The sequence below is a fragment of the Pteropus medius genome, unplaced genomic scaffold (assembly GCF_902729225.1).
Source record: "Pteropus medius unplaced genomic scaffold, Ma_sr-lr_union100, whole genome shotgun sequence".
Classification (NCBI taxonomy): domain Eukaryota; kingdom Metazoa; phylum Chordata; class Mammalia; order Chiroptera; family Pteropodidae; genus Pteropus; species Pteropus medius.
In genome coordinates this window covers 5,351,853-5,374,547 of record NW_024354875.1, presented here as the reverse complement: position 1 = coordinate 5,374,547, position 22,695 = coordinate 5,351,853, and the positions used below count along the sequence as shown (strand labels likewise).

General features: G+C 37.8%; 1 protein-coding gene across 1 annotated transcript in view; it reads left to right on the top strand.

Annotated features, from left to right (window-relative positions):
* Nucleotides 1-22,695, top strand: part of NYAP2 (neuronal tyrosine-phosphorylated phosphoinositide-3-kinase adaptor 2) — a 238,795-nt gene that overhangs the window by 140,241 nt on the left and 75,859 nt on the right. The window contains exon 4 of the mRNA XM_039855507.1: nt 5,951-7,045. Coding sequence (XP_039711441.1) covers nt 5,951-7,045 — 1,095 coding nt within the window. The remainder of the gene's footprint in view (nt 1-5,950; nt 7,046-22,695) is intronic.

Genomic DNA, 22,695 nt, shown 5'->3' with positions numbered 1-22,695 from the left:
CCTCTCAGTGTGGTGATCTCAGAGTAGTGAGGCACATCTCTCACGGTGCCTGGGAGGAAGGTGAAAGCTGCCAACTTTAATGGGAGAAGAAATGGACTCCACCTCGTGAGGGATGGAAAAACATGCACATACGGAGAGGGAAGGAACTGATGGAGCCCTCACTAAAGATTATCGGCCAGAGATTTTCTGCTTAGGATTGCTCAAACGTTCCTCATCGTAACTTGGAATAGAGATATGTGAGACCTAAGAAATATCCGTAATCTGATAAATATTGTTTCAAGAAACAACGCTTACCCTTATCACATGAAATGCACTCGTGTGTTCTAAACTATTCTGATTCGTTTTTTCAAGACATTGCTTACAAAACCCCAATTTTATTTTATAACGAATGGGGTTGAGATGAGCAATTAAAAAAACAGTGGTTCCAATTAAAGTCCTTTGCTATCTATACGGCAAAAGTAAGTATAAATAAATATGCACTCCAAAATAATTTGCCAGGGTTATGCAGTTTGACTGAGGCAAGTTGACATAGTCCTGTCTTTTAGCTTAAGCTGACTCAGTCCCACTCAACTTTCAAACCACATTGTTGAGCCAGCTCCATGTCTTACATTGTTTCCAGACAAACTTTGATCTGAGTCCTTAGTATATACTGTTGTCAAATTCAGTAACACAGGCCCTACAACTCCAAATCCAATCCGTTTTGTACATCATCCCACCTTCTTGGTCCTACTGTGACAGATCACAGAGATCTGCCACTTCCATCCCTTTACAAACACCTTAATTAAAAAAAACAAAAGAGAGAGAGAGACAATTTTGCAGTAGTATCGTGACTGTGAAAATAAAAATATCCCTCAAACCCTTGGAATTGTGAGTTGTGAAAAGAGAGTTATTGTGGGCACAATTCTGCCAAAAGTGGGAAATGCGTCTCTCACCTTCAAGAATCAGACAGTTCCAGTATCACACAGTGTGGACCTTACTTCTCTTCATTGACTCCCATTTCCCTATTTAATTACCTCTTTAAATTTACCTCCATAATCAGAGCTAAAAGTTAGGATTCGGTCATTATAGCATAGGCAGAGAAGAGTTTTTTCAGTGACGCTCTACGCCATACACAATATAACAAAATGGAAATAATGTAATCACAGCTTCTTTCTCTTTCCTTTGTTACTTCTGTTTGTTTTAAAAGGTATAAAAGATTGAATTTAAATTATGAGATTTAAATATTTTTAAATAGTCAATAAGGGATGTATATTTCTTCCTTGGTAACATATGGAATTGGGGCCGGAGAGTGGCTAAGAGCTTTTCAGTTTCAGGGATTCAGTGGCCAAAGACACTTTCTATGAGAGGAGACGCTGACTTATGTCCTGTCTCTTTTTCTACCTCTTGGGTCAAGAGCATCCATAGATAAAGCTCAGTTTTGCATTATACTTCTTCTTCTTTTTTTTTTTAAGTAAGAAAAAAATGATTTCAGAAAGATAGGTTGACAAGGGACATGGAGGCTTTCCAGAATTAACTGTGAAAGACAGATCATCTGGGCATGACTGAAAACCATGCATAACCTTTGTTCCCAGATAGCTCATTTCAAAAACGTCACTTTCTGCTTATTCAATGCTACTGTCATTATACTATTTTAAGAATTAAAAGTCGTGTTCTGGAGCTGAACAGGAATTATTGCTTCTATATTTGGACTTATTAGAAATAATTTGAAATTCACTCAAAAGCAATAAAAATCACTATTCTATTGTGGTTGTAGTTGCTGTGCAATTTTCATTGTCTTTTATGAGCAGTATTTCAGCATCTGTGTACATAGATCAAGACTATAAGTACTTTAAAAAAAATTACTTTAGAAAGATGAATTTTTCTTTAATTCTTAATCTCCATAGTGAAATTAAAGCATAAGTAATTATGTGACAATGCTGCTTAAAATTTCAGCCTTTGCCTTATATGGGTAAACTTAAAAATATATATATATATGACAGTTGAAACAAATTTTTATTGCTCCATATATTATTTAGTCAATACTTGGACTGAGGTAAAACCAGGTGATAAATGGAAAATGGAGAGAAAAATCAGTTCATTAGAAAAGAAGTAGTTTCATCCTCTGATTTTCCAGAGAGAGGGCTAGGAAGATAAAGAATGGGAAGCAGGTAATACCTGGAAAAAAGTCTCCCAATATCGAAGGAATGAATCTGTTTGTTTATCCCGATCATCTGTAATTTATTTAACATTTTACTCTCTAAATAATCCTCAATCCTCTCATTTCAAATTTGGATCAATACAAAGAAGAAGACCAGAAACAAAATGCGATTGAATTATATGAGTCAGCCTGCATTAGGCTCTTTTTGCCACACAGGAAAAGGGAGCGGGAAGAAGCTTCCTCGCATAATGAAGGATTCTCTGGGCAAGGCTGGCTGGGTGGAGAATTGCTTCAGCTGGTGGGCAGCAGGACAGGGTGAAGCAAGGAGTCGATATGCCAAAGCAAATGACAACAGCAAACAAAAACCACCCAGAAAATGGGTTGGGATCTGATGGGATGTGCCTTGGCACAATTCAGAGGTTGGAGAATCAGACCGAGAAGAAGAACCATAATAATGGACCATGTGGTCTCAGGGTGCCCTGGGTGGGTGCCTGGGAATAACATTGCTATTATCCAGGGGTCTATAAAATGCTGTGACATAGTTTCAGGGGCTGAGAAGATATGGGGCAGGGACAAGTGAAAACTACATTTAAACGATTGGAAAGAGTTCTATTAAATCTTAAAATAGCAAAGTTAGTCTAAAAAAGTACTCCAATGCCAAGGGAAGAAATGCAAGCGGGTGCTGATCATTCAAATGGATGGGGTCCGTACATCAGGCTCCATAAATAGACTGTTACCTATGTCAGCTCGAGCTGCCATAACAAAATATGACAGACTAGGTGGCTTAAGCAACAGACATTTATTTTCACATAGTTTTTGAGGGCAAAAGTCCAAGACAAGATGACATCCTGGTTGGTTTCTGGTGTGAGCTCCCTTCTGGGCTTGTGCATGGCTTCTTTGTCACTATGTCCTCACATCATGGAGAGAGTGGTGAGCCGGCACACTCCCTGGTATCTCTTATTAGAGCACTAATCCCATTCTTTATGAGGACCCAATCCTCATGACCTCATCTAAACCTAATTATCTCCCCAAAACCCCTCTCTAAATATCATTGCATGGGGGGATTAGGACTTCAACATATGAATTTGGGAGGGACACAGTTCAGTCCCTAGCAACAACTAGTTTTCATGATCTCAATGTCACCATAAGAGTCACATATATTTTATTTCCCTTCTCAGACAATATCTGTTCTTGCTTTGGCAGTGAAGTTGTCCCCACAGTACAAATGGATTCTCTAAATTCCTTCTTAATGGGTAGTCATTCTACCTTAATTCTATCTATGTTGTGTTCTAGAATAGAACCTTTTCTTTTCTCACTCATTTCATATATATCAAGGGTATTTATTTCGTTGTTTTTTTTTTTTTTTCTGTTTCTTTTGGCAAATGAAATGAGTGTCATTTCCTTGCATTTTGAATGCAACGCAAGCATTGGTCGTGCTCATTCCAAAGGCTGCCTTCTAATCTACTTGAGAAGAGGGATGTTGGCTCCAGTGTTGTTCAGGAGGCTGTTGCTTCCCTGAGTATCATGTCACTCCCAGCTCTGCCATCGACCCTCACTGCCTGGGAATCTGGGCTATGATCTCTTCTCTATGCAGTGCTACTATGTAGGCTTGGGCTCAGTAGATTTTCGAAATCTGTCTGTCCTATCTATCTCTCCATGCTACTACCCAAGTCTAATTTGGAATATCTGTCTTTAGTGAAGAGTCAAAGAAAACAAAAGTAGATTATAATTAAGGAAGGGGACAGATGAAAATCTTATTCTAAGTATAATTGTTTCCATATCATGAAGTTATCCATCGCATGGACATACATTAATTCCTAGCTTTACGTTAACCCTCCATTTACAGAACACCTCACTATCCAGACTTCTCTTCTCTAAGTATCCTCCCAACTCCACACCATTCAATCCCTACAACCCAACAGTCAGAGGCAAATATTTGTTTCAGAGCATACATTACGCAGCCTAGAATGATGCGCTGAGGTGGAGGGTGGAGAGAAATAAGCATCAAAGTGGTCTGGGTAGGCTTTTGTTCTTCTCAGTCCTGACTCTTTTCAAAGTCACTCCAGTACTAAGTCTACCTTATTCAATGACGTATAATTTTACTTTATTCGGGCTCAGATAATATAATCTGAGGATCTGTTTAAATTGTGAAAATTAACACACAATAGATTTCAAAACCAGTAAAATTTAAACGGGCAAGTGATATAGAAAGTTGCTATTGGTCACTTCGAGTCCCTCCTGAAGAACTGTCTGGGTAATTTTTACCCAGTCAAGTCTCTAGGCTTTTCGCTTTGGGCACTAAAAAACTCTGCTGCTATACTGAGCTGGAAAAGAGCAGCCAGTTTTTTCCTAATGTGAGTTAAAAGAAAACGCACTAAGGATCTTCCCTTCAAAAATCTGTTTGATGGTAGTGAGTAAAATCAAATATCAGGGGCCTAGTGGAACAGAATATTGGAAAGTAGGAATGACCTAGAAAAGTGAGAGCCATAGCCACTTCTAGAATATCTGGTTCCCGTTCTCTGAAGGCATGATTGAAGAGCAGCTGCCTAACTAACCTTTGCCTTTCCTTTAGTAAGTTTCAAAATAAAGCTCCCATGCTTGTGTCATAAGTATGCTGGTTGATGAAAATAAAGGTGATTCCAGGTGTTTTCCTGATGTGTGCCTTGAGGCCCTCCTCCCTTAAGGCTGCAAATTATAGAGCAGCCTTTTATTTTCTCATAGTTGTATACCAATGAGTTATACTGTCAACTTACATTATATGCTACCATTTACCACAAGCAATGCATTTTGCTACATTGCATAATAATGATAATCATTGTAATCATGTATCAGCACAATGAGATAATGAGATAATAACCAGACTCTAGTACCTTGCCTGCATGCTTAACAATTGACTTCAGTGCGAACCATGATGCCAGCCTGCCCCACCCTACTGTATGGTGTCAGAGGTTTATGTTCCATCACCAGGGGGTTTTCAGCGGGCTGTGGGATGCCCTGGTACACACATCTGTTCTGAGTTTCCAGAGTTATTCTTGAAGCTTACACATCATCCTCTGGTTTATTCTCTGGTAAACCTTCGAGGGGGTTCTGATGTGTCAGTGCAACATATCTAATAAATTTATTCCAAGACTGCATTTCGGATACCATAAGAGATCTTATGAACAAAAACAAACAAATACACCATAGTCAACAGTACCTGGAGATTCGGAGATTAACTTGTCTAGACTTATAAGATTTTCACATAAATTTCTCCTGAAGTATCAGACCCATCTCTATAAAAGTTATTTATCTGAACCAAGGTAGAGATGAAGTTGAGCAGGCTCGGACACTTTTATCCCAAATGAAAGCAAGATGTGATATCACGCAACAGCCACATCATTAAAAAGGCTCAGTTCCCATAGTATTTTTGTGACCATTTGTGATAACGGGAACTCTAAAAAATTTTTTCCTTGAGTTTCTTGGTTAATTCTTGGAGATTAATCTTTATGAAATTTGTGATTTTTTTTTTCTAACATGTTTCATCTGAAGGTTTCTATTTAGAAGTTCTAAGGCAGAAGCATGAATAGTCCTGGTCTTAATTGGATTATTAATATTAGTCTGAAAATAAATTTACTCTTGTTCTGTCATCTGATTTTTCTAAATATGGGAAATATTTGATTATTTTGTTCGCTTTTTGGTCTAAGCCTCAAGCTAGAATTGAAGCAGACTACCTCTCCCATCAAAAGTTTACAACAGCAAACCCAAGTGCAGATTATTTTTAAAAACTTTTCTATTTCACTCATCAATTTTACTTCCTTCCCCGCCCCCTTTTAGTGTCGACCAAACCGAGACCCCACAGTGACGAATATTCGAAGAAAATTCCTCCTCCCAAACCAAAACGGAATCCAAACACTCAGCTCAGCACATCTTTCGATGAAACGTACATCAAGAAGCACGGGCCGCGGAGGACGTCGCTCACGCGCGACTCCTCCCTCTCCCAGGCCAGCAGCCCCGCGGGGGACCCGGAGGAGGAGGAGCCGGTGTACATCGAGATGGTGGGGAACATTCTCAGAGACTTCAGGAAGGAGGACGACGACCAGAGCGAGGCCGTCTACGAGGAAATGAAATACCCCATTTTTGACGACTTGGGCCAAGACTCAAAATGTGACCTTGACCATCACAGTTGTTCTTCGCAGTGTGCTACGCCCACGGTGCCTGACTTGGACTTCGCCAAGTCCTCAGTGCCATGTACTCCAAAGGGTTTGCTTTGTGACATCCCCCCGCCCTTCCCCAACCTGCTTTCGCATAGACCCCCGCTGCTGGTGTTCCCACCGGCCCCTGTGCAGTGCTCCCCCAATTCCGACGAGTCTCCACTCACCCCACTGGAGGTCACAAAGCTTCCTGTGTTGGAAAACGTGTCTTACATGAAACAGCAGGCGGGAGCCTCGCCATCCTCGCTGCCCTCTCACTCCTCGGGTCATCCCAAACTGGAGAAAGACCAGAGCGGAGCGCTAGGACCCGCTCCGGCGACATCTGTGCTCTCCTCGTCCCCTCCCCCGCCTTCCACTCTGTACCGAACGCAGTCCCCGCACGGCTACCCGAAAAGCCACTCGGCCTCCCCATCGCCGGTCAGCATGGGGCGGTCCCTGACCCCCCTCAGCCTCAAAAGGCCTCCCCCCTACGACGCTGTGCATTCAGGCAGCCTCTCAAGGAGCTCTCCATCAGTGCCTCATTCGACCACCAGGCCAGTGTCGCAGGATGGGGGCAAGATGGTCAATGCTTCGGTGAACACGTACGGGTCGGCGCCCAGCGGCTCCCGGTCCAGAACGCCCACAAGCCCTTTGGAAGAACTCACCAGCCTCTTTACCTCGGGACGGAGCCTGCTGAGGAAGTCGTCCAGCGGCCGCCGGTCGAAAGAGCCTGCAGAGAGTAAGTGTGCAGATGGCGGGCGAGACACGCGGTTTTTAGTTCGTGAAATTCAGCGGAGCTCCTCGCGTGCAGATGAGGCCCGTGTGTAGCGCAGGATCGTTAGTCCTTGGAGTCGAAATCTCACAGGGTGTTATTTTTCTTTATCCATATTAAAGATAATAGTGTGTTGGAAAAGAGCGAAAAGTAACCAGGTAACCTCTTTATTTAAAAAGCATAATTTTTGAAAAATGGAAAAATCTAAATTCTTACAGCAGCTCTGGAAAGTCTAACAAAGACAAACAGATCACTACGAAATTTTTAGGTAACCATCTTGATGGGGGGGATTATACATTCAAACATGAAATCAATAAATGTTAAAAATTTATCTTCATCTTACATTAAAAGCCTGCTTGAGCAAATCTAGATTAGAAAATCTTTTCTAGAAAGACAGCGGTTCAGATGGAATTTCGTCCTTTTTTTTAACGTAATGAACGATTGTCTCTGCCAACTCTATGTTGTTTTATTCACTGTAGAATAAGCTCATTGTTTCCCTTTAAAAAGCCACGATAAAGCGTCTTATTCCTGTGGTACTCTTCCTAGATTTGCTGATATATAAATTAGGGGAAAAAAATCACTAAGTGATAAACAGGTAGTGAACATTATATTTAGCACTAAATTTCAAAGACTGGAAAATGTCTGCATCTGAATGACTAATTCTTTTGTGAGCCCCAAATCATTCCATGAGTATAAAGTCAAAACCCCAGTGTTCTCCATGTCCATTTCATTAAATTATACTGCTTTCCTTTTTTAAAAAAAATGCCTTAGGCACCTTAGCTGATAATTAATCATTTACATCTCAAACGATTCCACCACAGGATTTCGTTATTTATCTATTCATACAATCACACTGAGGACTTTCCTTTAAAGGAAAAGATATCCTTAATACTTTTGATGATGAAGATGACACTCCTTAGATAATTAATATTCATTGGTAGTTATAAGACACTTATCTTGTCTATATTTTTTTTTACCCAGAGAGATTTATGAAAGCGTTAGCTGCTTAAATAATCCCCATCCCCCACAAGAAAAAAACATTTCATTTACCTGACTAAAAGGCAACGGTTTGTAATATATTAGACATGTCTGAAGTTAAATACACATATACATGCATACATTAAATTATTTTTTAAATTATTTTAAGAATTGAATTAAAAATTAAGAACAACATATGTCTAGAATAGTGGTTCTCAGTTGGGGCAATTTTGCCCCCCGGGATGGACATTTGGCAATGTCTGGAGACATTTTTGGTTGTCACAACTGGGGACACTGCTGATATCAGGTGGGTAGAGACCAGGGATGCTGCTTAATAGCTTATAGTGCACAGGACAGCCCAGCACAAAATAATAATGATGATGATGATGATGATGATGATAATGATTATCTGGTCCACAGTGTCAACAGTGACAAGTTTGAAAAACTCTAATCTATATTTATTAAAGTTCAAAGTTTTTTCTAGGTGATTGATTTGGTTTAGGCACAGGTAAAGTGGGTTTGTTGAAATAGGTTGGAGAAAAAAATATCTTAAGGAAAAATATTTCACTTTCAAATATGTAATGGTGAAATTAATAGAAGTTTCATCCTAGAATTAGTGAAATTATTGGAATTTCTTCTTACCTACCAGTTTTTGGAGGATCCTTAGCAGCTCCAGCTGGCAGCTATACCAATTAGCTAGAAAAAGTATATGTAGACAAAATGATTAACTAATGAAGTTATTTCAAGAAAAATCCATCTGTTAGAATCAGTCTATGTGCTATATGTCACAGACTTTTCCATTCGACTCCAAAAGGAGCTTTGTGTGCTTCTAAAACAAAGCTTGTACATGGAAAAGTGATCCAGGCTCTTTATAACTTTTAGGGATCCAAGGATTGAATTCTTGCCCAGGTCCTATTAACTATATAGCGATTCTTCAGAGAAAAGGCATACCCTGAGTTACATTAACTTCTATATTTTACTTTACATAAATGGAAGGGAGGAAAAAAATGCAGGTAGTACAAGTTAAATAATCGAATACTATTTACTTTTGACTGTGGAAGAAAGTAGAAAGACACTATCAGATGCTAACGAAATCATGTGGGCTCTTAGAATCTTTCTGTAATTCTAAAAGTAGATCTGAAATTGTCAATAATTGAGAGTTAACCTACAATTACTGTTACAGTACACTCAGAGTTACAGAGCTCTCCCCTTCCCTCTTGCCAGGTAGAATTTGTAGATGCCTGCTGATTCCGCAGGGACAGAGTAAGTGGTGTGAAGTAGTAATATAACATTCATGATTCCTGAGTCTCAATCGGTGTTTTTTGTACACTTCAGGAATAAAAGACTGGTATTTCTATTCTTCATACCTCTCTGGCTTTACTGGAAATGTCGGTTTTGATAAGTTTTTGGTATTTAATTTAAATCACATACAATCTTTGTTTTAATTTAAAAATCTATGTCAAATTAAATTTATGCCTTTAATTCTTATTTTTAATAATCTATTAAGGATACACCTTATTTAATATTTTCATATCTTAAAGGCTGACGCTTCTTGATGAAGTTTGGGCAATAGGAAAGAGATACAATGAAACAGTAGTGGTAAACTACAAATTAATTTCATTTCACTTTACAATTTTCTAAATGTGGCCTTCACTTTAATTGTTCTAGGAAACATTTTTTTTCCTATTCGATGGGACATACCTGTTGTTTAATTGTATATGAAGACACTTAATAGTCTCTCTAATTATAATAATTTTATTTGATTTGGTTATTAACGTTTTTTAAAGTCGTGCAGAGAGATGGAGACTATGAGGCAGGTAAGCAGTGATGAATTTGTATTTTATTGCTGTATATGTTTGTGTTTGCATGAGAAGTAGGTGAAGTACAAATATGTTTTACAGTACATTTGGAGGCTTACATGTTATTTTTCTACCTATCATTTTTATCTTTCTTTTTATCTTATATATCCTCCAATTTGAATTTTTACAACACATAAGTCATGAGTGGACAATTTTATTCTGATAAATCAAAAGCCATGAATCATAGAAAATAATAGCCAGAAGTAAGTAAGAAAAAGAGAAAATCCTCTTTTTCTCCTAAAAATAAATATTGTAAATAAAAAGGTTTAGCGTATTATTTTTAATATAGATGCATGAATGCATGTTCCTATGAAAAAGCACAAGGTAGAGTGAAGAATACAATTAAATTTTATAGTATACTCAAGGAAGAGAATAAGACAAAAAGATATAAGTAGAGAGCTATGAATAAAAAAATTTAAAGAAAAATGGAAAAATGAAACAGAAAAGAGAAGACACTAATCAAGAAACTAAGGCACCAAGAAAGATACAAAAGAAATGTACATGCGGGGCAGGATGGACCAGTAAACAAACACTGGCACCAACATATGAAGCACATGTGAAGGTACACATAGAGAAGGGGTGTGAGACAACATAGCACTAAAGAAGAGGCAAAGGAAGAAAAAAGAAGATGCAGGCCCATTCATCTGGTATTGTTATTTAAAAAACAAAAAACAAAAAACAAAAACAAAAAACAAAAACAAACCGGTGGGTTGGCATTGCCAAAGAGCTTTGTCGTTTTTTGACAATATTCCATAGTAATGGAGATATACAATTTTCTCCTGTTAAATATCATCTTTCAGCCTTTAAATACTCCAGTTTACTCTTAGATGTTATATTTTTCTATTTATAAATGGGTATTATAGTTTTGATGAAATAAAGTTGGAAATCAGAGGTAACCTTTGTCTTTCCATTCACTTTCTTAAAACAACAACAACACAAAAACAATAACCCAAAACAAACATGCAAACAAACAAAACAAAACAAAAACACTACCCCCATACCCCCACCACACACACACACCCACACACCTTTCTCCTTTTTTAAATTACTTAAGGTCTCTAGTGATGCCTAAAATATTAGGCATTGGTAGAGAAGCCACTGATCCAACTTACTCTTATTTTAATTCATTTTTTAAAAGAATTTAAAATGTATAAAACAGAATGATTCTGGAAAAAAATCTTTTAAAATATATTAATGTATTTATATATTATCCCACTTTTAGGAAAAAAGGAAGAGTATCCTAACTTAATGTATCCATCTTAACGATCCAGGCTCATTATTGTGACATCATTTTATTGCATGCCTAGTATGTGCTAATGCACATAAAGTGTCCAGCAAGGTGATCTGCATAGGGGAGGCTTCATTGTCCTTGATCATTTGTAATAGCAGTGGCACAGTAACCATAGCTTAGTTAATGCAATACTAGGATGTCCCCAGGGGCTTCGGAGGTGGTATAGCTGACTGGCTCTCTACTACTATATTATTTAAATTCACTTAAATTCTTAACATCTGTGCCTTGTGGTTTTCTTGTCTCCTTCCTTTTTTTCGGCTAGTTTTGTTGGCACGTATGGTCTCCCTTCTCTTCCCCTGCCTCTCTCCGTCGCCTGTAATTCTTTTCCTCATTGTATTATCACACCATGTGTCAGTTGTGGGCCAGGAAACCAGACACCCAAACTTGTGTGAGGAGATTCTCATCTAATTTAAGTGTTTGACCTTCGATGTAGGGACTCGGTGACCTTTACTTTCAAAGGCCACTTTTAACTCATTTACTAAGTTTTAGATGACATTCCTGACTCATATCTTAGATGGTCAGGAATATCAACTTTCCAAGAACTCAGCTGTCCTGGGAAACATGAAGTGAATGTTGTTTTATTTTAGGAGAATCTACTAGGAGAATCTACACATTTTGATTAGCCTATTTAAAATATTCTTTTTTTTTTTCAGTAAAATTCAGCAAACAAAATAATTAAGGACTTTATCTTCCCTCCTTTTTATTCCTGTGAAAGTAGAGACTGACAAAGAGTAGGTAAGACAAAAGAAGGTATAGTCCTCCCTCAGTATCCATGGGGGATTGGTTCCAGGACCCCAGATACCAAAATTGGAGGGTGCTCAAGTCTCTTATACAAAATGGTGTAATATTTATGTATAACTGAGGCACATCCTCCCATATACTTTAAATCATCTTACAATTACTTATAATACCTAATACAATGTAAATGCTATGTAAATAGTTGTTATACTGTATTATTTAGGGAATAATGACAAGAACAGTCTGTATATATTCAATATAGAAACAACCATGGTAGGCCTATCTACATAGTAAACATGGGCAATAAGTCAACATTTTTTTTAATGTTTTTTGAATCCATGGATGGAAAACCCATGGGACAGAGGGCCAGCAGTATCTGGAAACCAAAGAAAAAGGAAGAGAATAGAGTCCACAACTCTAGATCTCTCATTTGCCTTGGAGAATGGGTGAGCCCTCAGCCTGTGACTGCCCATCGGTAAGCAGTTGACTTTGGGCAGAACTTCTGTGTGCAAAATAAGTTGGAGCCACCTGGCCAGAGATGGGGGCTGGATATGAAACCTCTGGAACTGTGAGGTTTCAAAGGCATTTGAGACTTGCTCCACACCCAGAATACCTGAAGTTCTCTCAACGGGTATCAGGAGAAGGATTCCAGAAGGCCTGGCAAGCCCGAGGCCTAGAGGCTCTGTTCAGTAAAGACATGAACCTCATTAGGCCTTTCTCCTTATGTCTGTTGGTTGCCTCTCTCCTCAGAGTCCCACACTATGATCTCATACTGGTTTCTGCCTTAGCAAGGCTCCTTTTACCACTCTGAAAAAACATGGAACTAAGACCTGGGTTAGGATAACACTCTCAGGTCAGGACCATGGGAATGTACTCAGGCTCCAGAGAAGGCCCTTGGGTCATTCAAAGCATGGTAGGCAAAGGACATTAAAAGCTTATGTGAATGGTTCAAATGTACCAGTTATTATCAAAGCTCTAATGGCTCCTACATGCATGCTGTTAACAATACAGATTCCTGGGCCTTATTACGGACCATTCAGTGAGAATCAGGGGATTAGGCCAGAGATGTTGACTATTAAATGACAACCCTAGTGATATTTACGCCCCTTATCACAAATAACTCAGGGGCTTGTGGCTAAACATTAACAGTACTATTTACCTGTATGCAAGAAAAACCTATAGCATTGCGTTCATCTAACAAAGTCAAAAATAGAATATATGTAACAGGAAGAGAGAGGGGAGAAATACAGATAGGTTGAAATGAGTGAATGTTATTTTCCTTAAGTAAGCTACTGATTAGTTGGCAGCTGGCAGAGAAGATGGTCAGGGTCATCTGGATGGATCAACAGGGAAAACAATTTTACTACCTACAGTTTCTCCCAGAGACCTTGAGTGTTAAGCAGTGAAGCATGTGGAGGGCGATCTGTGAATAAGGTTCATTCTTGTTCTTAGAGCCTCCATCTTAGTCATACAGGTCTGTGCCATTCGCTATATGAGCATTCCTCAACCCTTAAGTTTAAGAACCGCTGGTAAAAGCCATTTCAGACAGGAGCCAGTGCTGCTGGTCAGGCAGGCAGGGGAACCTGAGACTCAGGCTGGCAGCTCTCATCACCCCAGAAGTCTGTCTAGATGGGCCCAAGCCATTTAAGGGGGAGGACCAGATTGGGTTGTGACTCAGAACAAGGGTATGCTATCTAAAAAGGGCACCCAGTGACATGATCTTGTCAATATAAGAAGCAGAGAGAATGGCTGTAACTCAAATGCAACAAAAGAAGTGAAGTCTTCCCTGTGGGACACCAGAAAGACAGGGAGGGAAAGTGTTATGGGAGTGATGAGGAGGTCTAGCCATCATGACTGGGCCAAGGACCTCAGGAGTTAGAGCTGGCAATACTAATGGAGGAACAAAGTGATGAGATTCTTGGACAATGCCTCTGCCTCAAATGGATTTGTCTCAGACCAGCTAAGCCCAAGGTGGGGATGCATCAGTGAAATTGGTGGTGAGAACCTGGGGAAAGTGCAGCATCCAACCTTTTCCTTGCTAATGTTTCCATGGTAACAGTAGCATGTACTTACTTTAATGCCATTTACTCTATCTCAGACACTGTGCTGAGCATTTTACATGTGTTCAGTCCTCATAGTAGTACTCCATGGCAGGTGATATTAACACTGCCAGTTTCAAAATGAAAGAAACCTAGGCACAACTTACCTAGAGTCACACAAGGAGTAAATCTGGGACTTGAATCCGGTTTATTTAGCTCCAACGTTTCTGGTCTTCGTGATATTTTATTTACACTTAGCCAATCTCCCCAACTTCTTTCCCTTTTCTATTGTCATTAAAATGTACCAGTTATTATCAAAGCTCTAATGGCTCATAGGATTATCATTCCCAAGAATATCCATTTAATAAGAGAAAGCTGAATCTGTATCTTAATGGCATGAGCTACTTAATGGTTGCCATCAGTTTAGAAAGGGGGTGGAAAATATTTTCATCACCCTCCAGTATCCACTTTGGAATATCCTAGTCACTGCCATGGGCTCTTTTGTACCCCAGACTTTTGAGCTGCCCCTGAAGGCATGGGGTCTGCCCAGCGGGCCTTGGAATCACCTAAGTGACCTGTGCAAAGTGACTAAGTGCTCACCTCAATGTCTGTAAGCATAGCTTTAGAATATATATGCACATTTCCTTGGTCTGTGAGATTTGAATACTCAGCTACCAACTAGATGATTCCACCTCCAGGGATGGAGGCCTTTTACGCGACTGCCAACATCTTGTTCATAACTATGTAGTAGCTTGATGGCCCGTGGCTACCCCAAGGTAAAAAACATTCTATGGATTGAAAAACCCTCAGCCAATTAGGTAATGAAGACCTTAGCATCACTAGAAACTGATCTAGTAAAATAAACAATCTAAGAAAGCCCTATGCAAAATGCTTCTTAGCTTCAGCTCTTATCTCTTTAGATTTGTGTTCATGTATAGTTGATGGAATCAGGTACTTACCTAAATTTTTTTAAAAATACAGTTCTTCAAGAACATATTGGCCTATTATTATTTTTTAAAGCTAAATAATTTTTTTTTCCCAAGATGATGAGGTTAAATAGACTATAAGTAAAATCCCTTGATTTTGAAAATACATCTGACTTCTTGGTTAATTGGGACCATAACATTGTCTGTTTTTCTCATTCAGTTTCTCCTAGGATTGAAATATAGAATCACTGAAGTAGACATAATTTCATAAATAATTGCTCACCTTTCTGGGGGTAGACTGCAGCTGTCTTTGATTGATGCAGGCAGACGTGTTTATCCCTTGTGTTTATATTCTCTGGCTGCTGAATCTTTAAGTGCAATCGCTTGTCAGCAATTTAATCAGAAATTCTCTCCATTAAGAAGTCTCTCTACTTTAGATTTATAAAATGCAGAAACATATTCAATTCTGAAACAAAGCTACGACAGTCTATTTCTTTTAAAATCAAGACTCCCTTGGTTGTATTTGATTTTACATACATGAAATATACTAGGACAGATTTCTTTCCCTCCTGTTGAATTACCTCAAACAGAAAATTTTATTTCTGATTTGTATTTAATATCGTATGTTTTCCACACTGACACCTATAAGTAATTAAATATTAAGTATAAGTAGGAGAGTTCCTATCAGCCATATCATACGCCCCTACATTTGTCCTTCATTCTAACTAAATATAATCTAGAAGGCTAGGACAGGGGTGAGATGTCACAGGAGGTGGTTTCCATCTTGATTCAACCATTAAAAAGCTTTGAGACTGGATAAGTTAGCTCATCTCTTCAAGCCTGAGTTTTCTCCCTTTTCAAATAAAAATATTAGATGCTAAAACTGTGAGTCTCTTCTGACTCTGTTATTCGATGTATCTATGGATTACTGGATGATCTGTAGATCCCCAAATAAATGACCCCTTTCCTGCCTCTGAGGTTTTCTGATGGTGTTCTTTCTTGCTGAATAGACTTTCCCAGTAATTCCTTAAAATGAAATCTAATGCTTGCATCCCCACTTAGAGTCTAGCTACTGTTTTATAGAGTTTATAGAGTTATAGACAGTATGCTACTGTCTGCAAATAATCTCTTCAAATTCTGAGTACTTTGTACTGCTATAATGATATATGTCTTAAAAAGTGTTTTCTGTCTTATTCACCATTAAGACAAATGGCCAGGGAAGACAAAGGCCATATTTTTCTATCATTTTATTTCATGAAGCACCTGGCCCAATGCAAGATTTCTTAAAGTTGATACCTAATTAGTATTTATTGAACTTGTTGAATTAATAGGCATAGTGACTTGAGAGGACTACTGAACTTGAGGAGAAGCCATATGAGAAATGTTTGACCATTAAATGAAAAAAAAAAAAATTAGATTCTATGACTTAGAAAATTCTACACTGAAATCAATATAGTCATTCAGCCAAAAAGGAGCTATGCTGAAGGCTGAATTCATTGCTTGTGCTCTTAAGTGTCCTATATTTAAAAAAATGCCCATTTCATTCCAGGCAGATTTATTAGGGGAAAGATATAAAGAATATAGCTATAAAGCATTTAAATGTAGACCATTTCGTAGATGTCAAATTGTCATTGGTTTCTTTACAGATGATTGAGCTATGAAAATTGGTCACTTCTCAATGTTTGGAAATAGAAAGATGCATTTTTAAAAGAAAATAATGGCAATCAACATTTTAAGAAGGCATTCCAATCCGATTAACATTATTCATTATTGAACTCAAAAAGTAAAGAGAACGAGAACACATTCCACTAAGTCACTTAACCTTTTTGGTGGAAAAGCACTGCATAAATTCAGAAAGCTTTTATTGTGTGACTGGTGGTCTTAAATGCGTGTGTTCCAGGTAAAAATGAGTTTAAGTTACATAACATTTGAAAAGATTTTTTTTTAATTTTCAAAAAAAAGCAGTTTTTCAGAATTTAGTAAATAGGTGGCAATTCCAGATTTAATGAAATGTCTGCAGTGGTGCATGTTGTTTCTCTGTTGAAGCAAACTCATTATTGTTGTTAGCTGATGGGAGCCAGGTTAATTAAATGTTCTACTCCTGGTGGATAAACCAATCAACTGGAGAATCTGGGCTATTGCCATTCCCAAATGAAAGGGGTGAAAATACTAAGGAGAATGTAATGGGGGAGGAGAGAGTGTTAGTAACATGGATTTTGAAGTTGCATATCCTGTCTAGCCAGGTATACCCAGCACAGCTGAACTTAAAGGAAACATTTTAAAATCCAGAAGTCTATACTAGTCTTCTGACAACTAGAGATGAAGAGAAAACTTCCCCTACATTTTCTTCTGGTCAAGTTTCAATTGCATTCAATCAAATAGCGTTTTTATATTTTTTGCAATTCCTTTGTTATAGATGAAAATGATATAGTTAAGTCAAGAGAGAAAAAAATTGGAAAACAATAGGTAGAAAGATTCAGAAAGTAAAGATTGGGGGCATCCACATGTTGTCCAACTCTACGTCCACCAACAATACCATGGGTGGTAGTTTTAGTGTGGCTTTTTTCCCATGACACAAATAAGAAATCTGGGTTTCCAAGATCTAGAAAGCTGAGAAAGGATTTGGAAATTAGCAGCTCCCAACAGAATGATCACAGCTGAAATTAAGCAATTCTCTCCTTAAGATATCATGTTCTGAATATCAAAGTCGCCTCTACATCTACAAACTAGTTGCATTCTTTGAACCACTTACCAATGATTAATGACAAGAGAGATATTTCAAAATGATGAAAGCTTTTTGTCAATTTGGTCCAAGAGAAATTTCCATTCTGAAAAATCGAAACAGATTGCCTCTCAGTGGTCCTTCTTTGCTTGATTGATAATCTCACTTAAAGCCTGCAGAATTCACTTTGGCTTCTAAACCAAGCTATATAAATGATCATTTAATATAAACTATAATAAAATTATCCATTGATGTTACAGCAAAAACAGTTTGATTCTATATCCGGCCATGAGTCTCCATTTTCCTTTCATGACCAAACCACTCAAGTGAATGTCCTGAATTTGTTGCTTCTCCCATTTCTTGTCCCCCATTTCATCTATAATTTCCTATAACCTAGTTTTCTCTTCTGCTCACTCCAAGTCATTTAGAGATTCCTAATTGGTTTCTGGCCCTGGTCTTTTCTCTCTCATGGTTCTCTTAACCATCACAGAACATCTGACATTGATGGTTACTCCATCTGAACACATTTTTCTTGGTTCTCATTGCAACATATCATCCTCGTAATCCTTTTTTGGGCTCTGTCTCCTCTGCTTCCTTTTTTGGGCGCTCTACTCTTCCATTTATAAAACAAAACAAAACAAACACATTTTCTAAGACATGAATGACACAGACCTGCGATTAATGTTTAAATGTTTGCCTCCCCTGACTAAATTGTCAGGACACAATATGGCAACAACTAGCACATTTTCTGGCTCAAAGTCCACTTAATATGTGTTCCTTGAATGATCAAAGACTGACTAAAATGAATAAATGTGTAAACTCCACAATTAAATAAGAAGTTTTTGAAACTAAAGACTTCATTTTATTAAGTGCATATAACCTCTATGACTGTTTTGCAAAATTAATTCATATTTGTGGATTTATGGATTTTTCTAAAACTAACTTTTTTAAAAAAGCAAGAACTACCATGATTTCAAAAATGTTAAAAATAATCTGAGTTGTACAATATGCCAAGATCAACACTAGTTAAGAAATTTCAGAAGCAACTGCTCTAAGGAATATTGATGTAGAAACTCAACTTTAGATGATTTTCATATAAAATAGTCAGAAGAGAAATCAGTCCTATTACTGATTGGATAAACCAGACAGCACTCAGCAAAGAAAATGAAAGCAAATACTTATATTCTAATCTAAATATTTTATCGATGAATTAAAGTAGGGTCCATGAAAAACAGCATAGCATAGAATTTCACTTATGGTTCTGGAAGCAATATTTAGATATCATGACATAGAAAAACTATCAGTTAAATCATGCATGGTAGCGAGTATGGCCTATTCACTGTTTAATTTCCGTAAGATGATAAGAATAAAAATATATCCTCATTTCTATACTTTTGTTTAAAAAAAATCCTGTTTGTCCAGCTTAAAAAAACAATCTCGTTATAATGGAAGGTAGATTAGAGGGTTACTTAAGATATATGCATGGAAAAAGATATGGGAAGCAAATGTCCTTGGGTCCAAAGATGGATTTGCCTCTGAACAATGGTACTTTTAGGGCAAGGCAAACTCTCTGAGTCTCAGTTTTATTTTTGTATTTACCTCACAGGATTGTTGTAAACATTTAAAGAAAATTGTGTATAGAAAAAGACCTCATCAAATGTAAATTGCTATGCAACTATAAGGGGTGATTGACTTTAGGTATGTATGAGAAGAACAAATATTTTATTGAAAATGAAGTAAGGTCAAAATTAAATTTAATTTTCAGAGATTCCGTACTGTTTGAACAACTCTCTTCAGTTAAGCTTGGGTAAAGGATTTGACATCTTAAGTGGATCATCTAGTACCTGACGTGAGAAGCATAAAGCATTGGGGAGAATGTAAGCTACTCTCCATTCCCACAGGAGGCAGGTTTTTTGAGTTTGCTGAATGATGTCTAAGCGTCAAAGGAGGGGGGACATCACTCTGATGGAGCCAGTTGCCCTTATCTTATAAAGAACAGCTCTGAGAACAGAGAGGTCACCTTCATTGTACAAAGGGTCAGGCAACATGACAAGATGATTGTGAAAGATGATTCATCAGCAATCAGAAAAAAATTCAATATAACTGGATGGTTGATGTATTTTTCAAATGCGATAAATACATTTTTTTTAACTTTCTTGTCACAAATGATTTATCTTTTAAAATAAAAGCTTTGCTTCCCCCCGACCCCACAAAAAAAAAAAAGCGTAAGTTTTAACCAAGGAATTAGGTGGAAACTAAGAAGACCCTCAGTGCTTACTATAAAAAAATATTTCGTTTGTAGATGGAGACAGTTAAAAGGATGATTTGCGAAGTTTTGTTTCTAAGCAGATTCACATAGAATCTTTTTTTCAAGTGTTTAGTCAACATGCAAAAATATTTTAAGGTTAGCATTTGAAAAATTCAACCTCACAAAGCAACAACAACAAGCACTCAAATTTTGTATAAAAACATGTATGCAACCAGAGATACAGAAAGAATGCTAACCTCCAAAATACGGATTAACTAGAATAATAGGCAAGGTATGAAGTGACCATCCCTAATATTTCTCATAAATGAAAGGCTATAGTCACAGAAACAGCTGTTGAAATACTTCATTGTCAATTTTCTCATTTTTTATTAACTTCCGTGGCTTTCTTACTAACGTCTTTATCCAGATGCTAATTAAGCAGAGGTTTGCTTTGCGCATCAATTTTTAATATTCGCTCCTCATCGTTAAATGAAACCTGCGGCACGAGGCTTCTCCTGTTAAAAGCTGTGCTGACCTACTTCCCTGTGAAATCAATGGAAGACTTCCGCAGACTCACAAGCAGCTGACATTTAAGGAGGCCAGTTCGTAATCTGTGTTAGTGTGTAATGTGTGTTTCCCTGGGCTTCAGCATTCTTTCTTTCTCTATGAATTTTAAAAGTTCTTCTAAGAATAGAGAAGACTGGATGTTATTCAGCCAGAAGAGGGAAGCCTTACCTGAGTTTTGTGCCCCTGGGGATTTGTGCTCATGTGTCAGCTACATTTGTAGTGGCTTCAAATTAACAGAAACTCCAAGGTCTGGAGCTGGGGAAGGGAAAGAAAAGCCTACGAGGCACCCACTTGAATTCAAATAGAATCCACAAAGAAGCAAAAGGGAATCTACCAGAATAAGGTTTTCAGACACCAAGTTCCAAGGCTTTTGAAAGTAAGAACATGCAGTATATGGCAAACCTTTGTGAAGACTCATACATCAGATACCTGAATTGTAGGATCTGAAATAGGAACACAAACAAAACCAGCTAGACAGAGGAGCTATAGTCACTAGGGCATGGAAGAGCACACTGTGTCACAATCTGGTGACCAGTTTCTATTAAAGAACAAATAAGTTCCTTTTGAGTGTCACTGTGCAGTCACATAAGGGGTCTGTGTGACACCTGATGGAAACACAGGGTCAGCCTCATGCTAAATTCTAGAATACTAAGTTAGAATGGGGCGAGCCTAAAAAATTAACGGAAGAAGTAGTGTTCAATGTATATATCTTTTACTTCCTTCAATAAGTTTATTTCTAAGTATTTTATGTTTTTTGATGCTATTAATACATAAGCATTATAACCAGGTATATGCATTCATTTAGTCTTTCATTTATTCAGTGAATGTTGATAAAATACCTACTGTGGGACAAGCACCATTCCAGGTGCCAGAATCTGAATGTCAGTCAATAAAATCTGATAACTCAAATAAAGATGGGAGATACATGTATTAATGGAGGGGACACCTTCTGAGGAAAGACTTGGCTGTCAAGAACATTGTTAGAAAGATGTGAATGGTAGCCAGATATGGAGACAAGCAGATTTAGAACTGAGCACTTTAGAAAGGCGTTCTGTTTCTTTCTCCCTCATTTCTACATTGTACCATTCTGGCTCTCCTGGTTCATGTCACAGCATTCTCTTAGGTTCTGAAGCTCACAAGGCCTGAGCTTCTGGGACTCACTCCAGTGGCTTGGGTCTGGTGACCCTTGGAGATGACTGGTTTTTGTTTGAGGCGCAATCATAGCCTCATCTACAGAATCTCGTATTACATATAGTACTGCTCTCTCGTTGTCTTCCTTCTGTTTTTTTTTTTCTTTCCTGCTTTTTTCCTTAGTCTTTAACCCATGAGCCTAACACAGAACAGTGAATATTGGAATTCTCTGTGGCCTTATTCATCATTCAGATTGATTTTGCCACAAAAAGTCTGTTACCAGATAACTTACGAAACAAGATATCACAGTAATCAAGGGAGTACATAATATAAGAAATAGGAAATGACATCTAATCCGGGTTCTGTTTTCTTTTTTTTTCATTTAATTCACACACCTACCACCACACACACCACACCACACACACCTACACACACACACACACCTGCTAAAAAAAAAGCTTCTCCTCTTCTCAAGGAGCACACCTAGTGGTCTTCAGTTCATACTCTGTCTCTACTATGTGTCGTGTATCAATAACATCTTTTTGAAAAATCTCTGGTCAGCTAAAGTTTCATTCGTCTCTTTCTAATAACGCTCTAGAATCATATAAAATCATAAAGCATGAGCGTGAAACAGAAGAAAAGGAAGGGAAGGAGGGAAGGAGGGAAGGAGGGAAGGAGGGAAGAGGTGAGTGATATCGCCATGTAAAATTTCCAAGAGATGAAGTCTTGCATCTTGCCTTCCTTGGCTCCAAAGAGAACAAGTGGAGAAAAAGATGATCAACTCCCTACTCTCTGTCCTTAGACCATAAGTTACACAATAGCAGCTCAATAAATATTTGCAGGGCCTTATAAATAGTCCTGTTTAACTTCTTCATATTAATGAACTGAGATCCAAAGAGCTTCAATTACTTAAGCAAAAATATAATGTAGAGTAGAAGCACAATCTGAAAAAAGTTCTAGCTCTCCTGAATGCCCTCTAAATATTAAGTTATCAACATTTAAATATATTGCTATTGATTTTACCTATAGGCTTAATGAATCTTCTTGATTAATCATTTAAAATATCATTTGGAGGAAGAAATAAAATCTGGTTCATTGGAGACTTTACCCTAACAAGT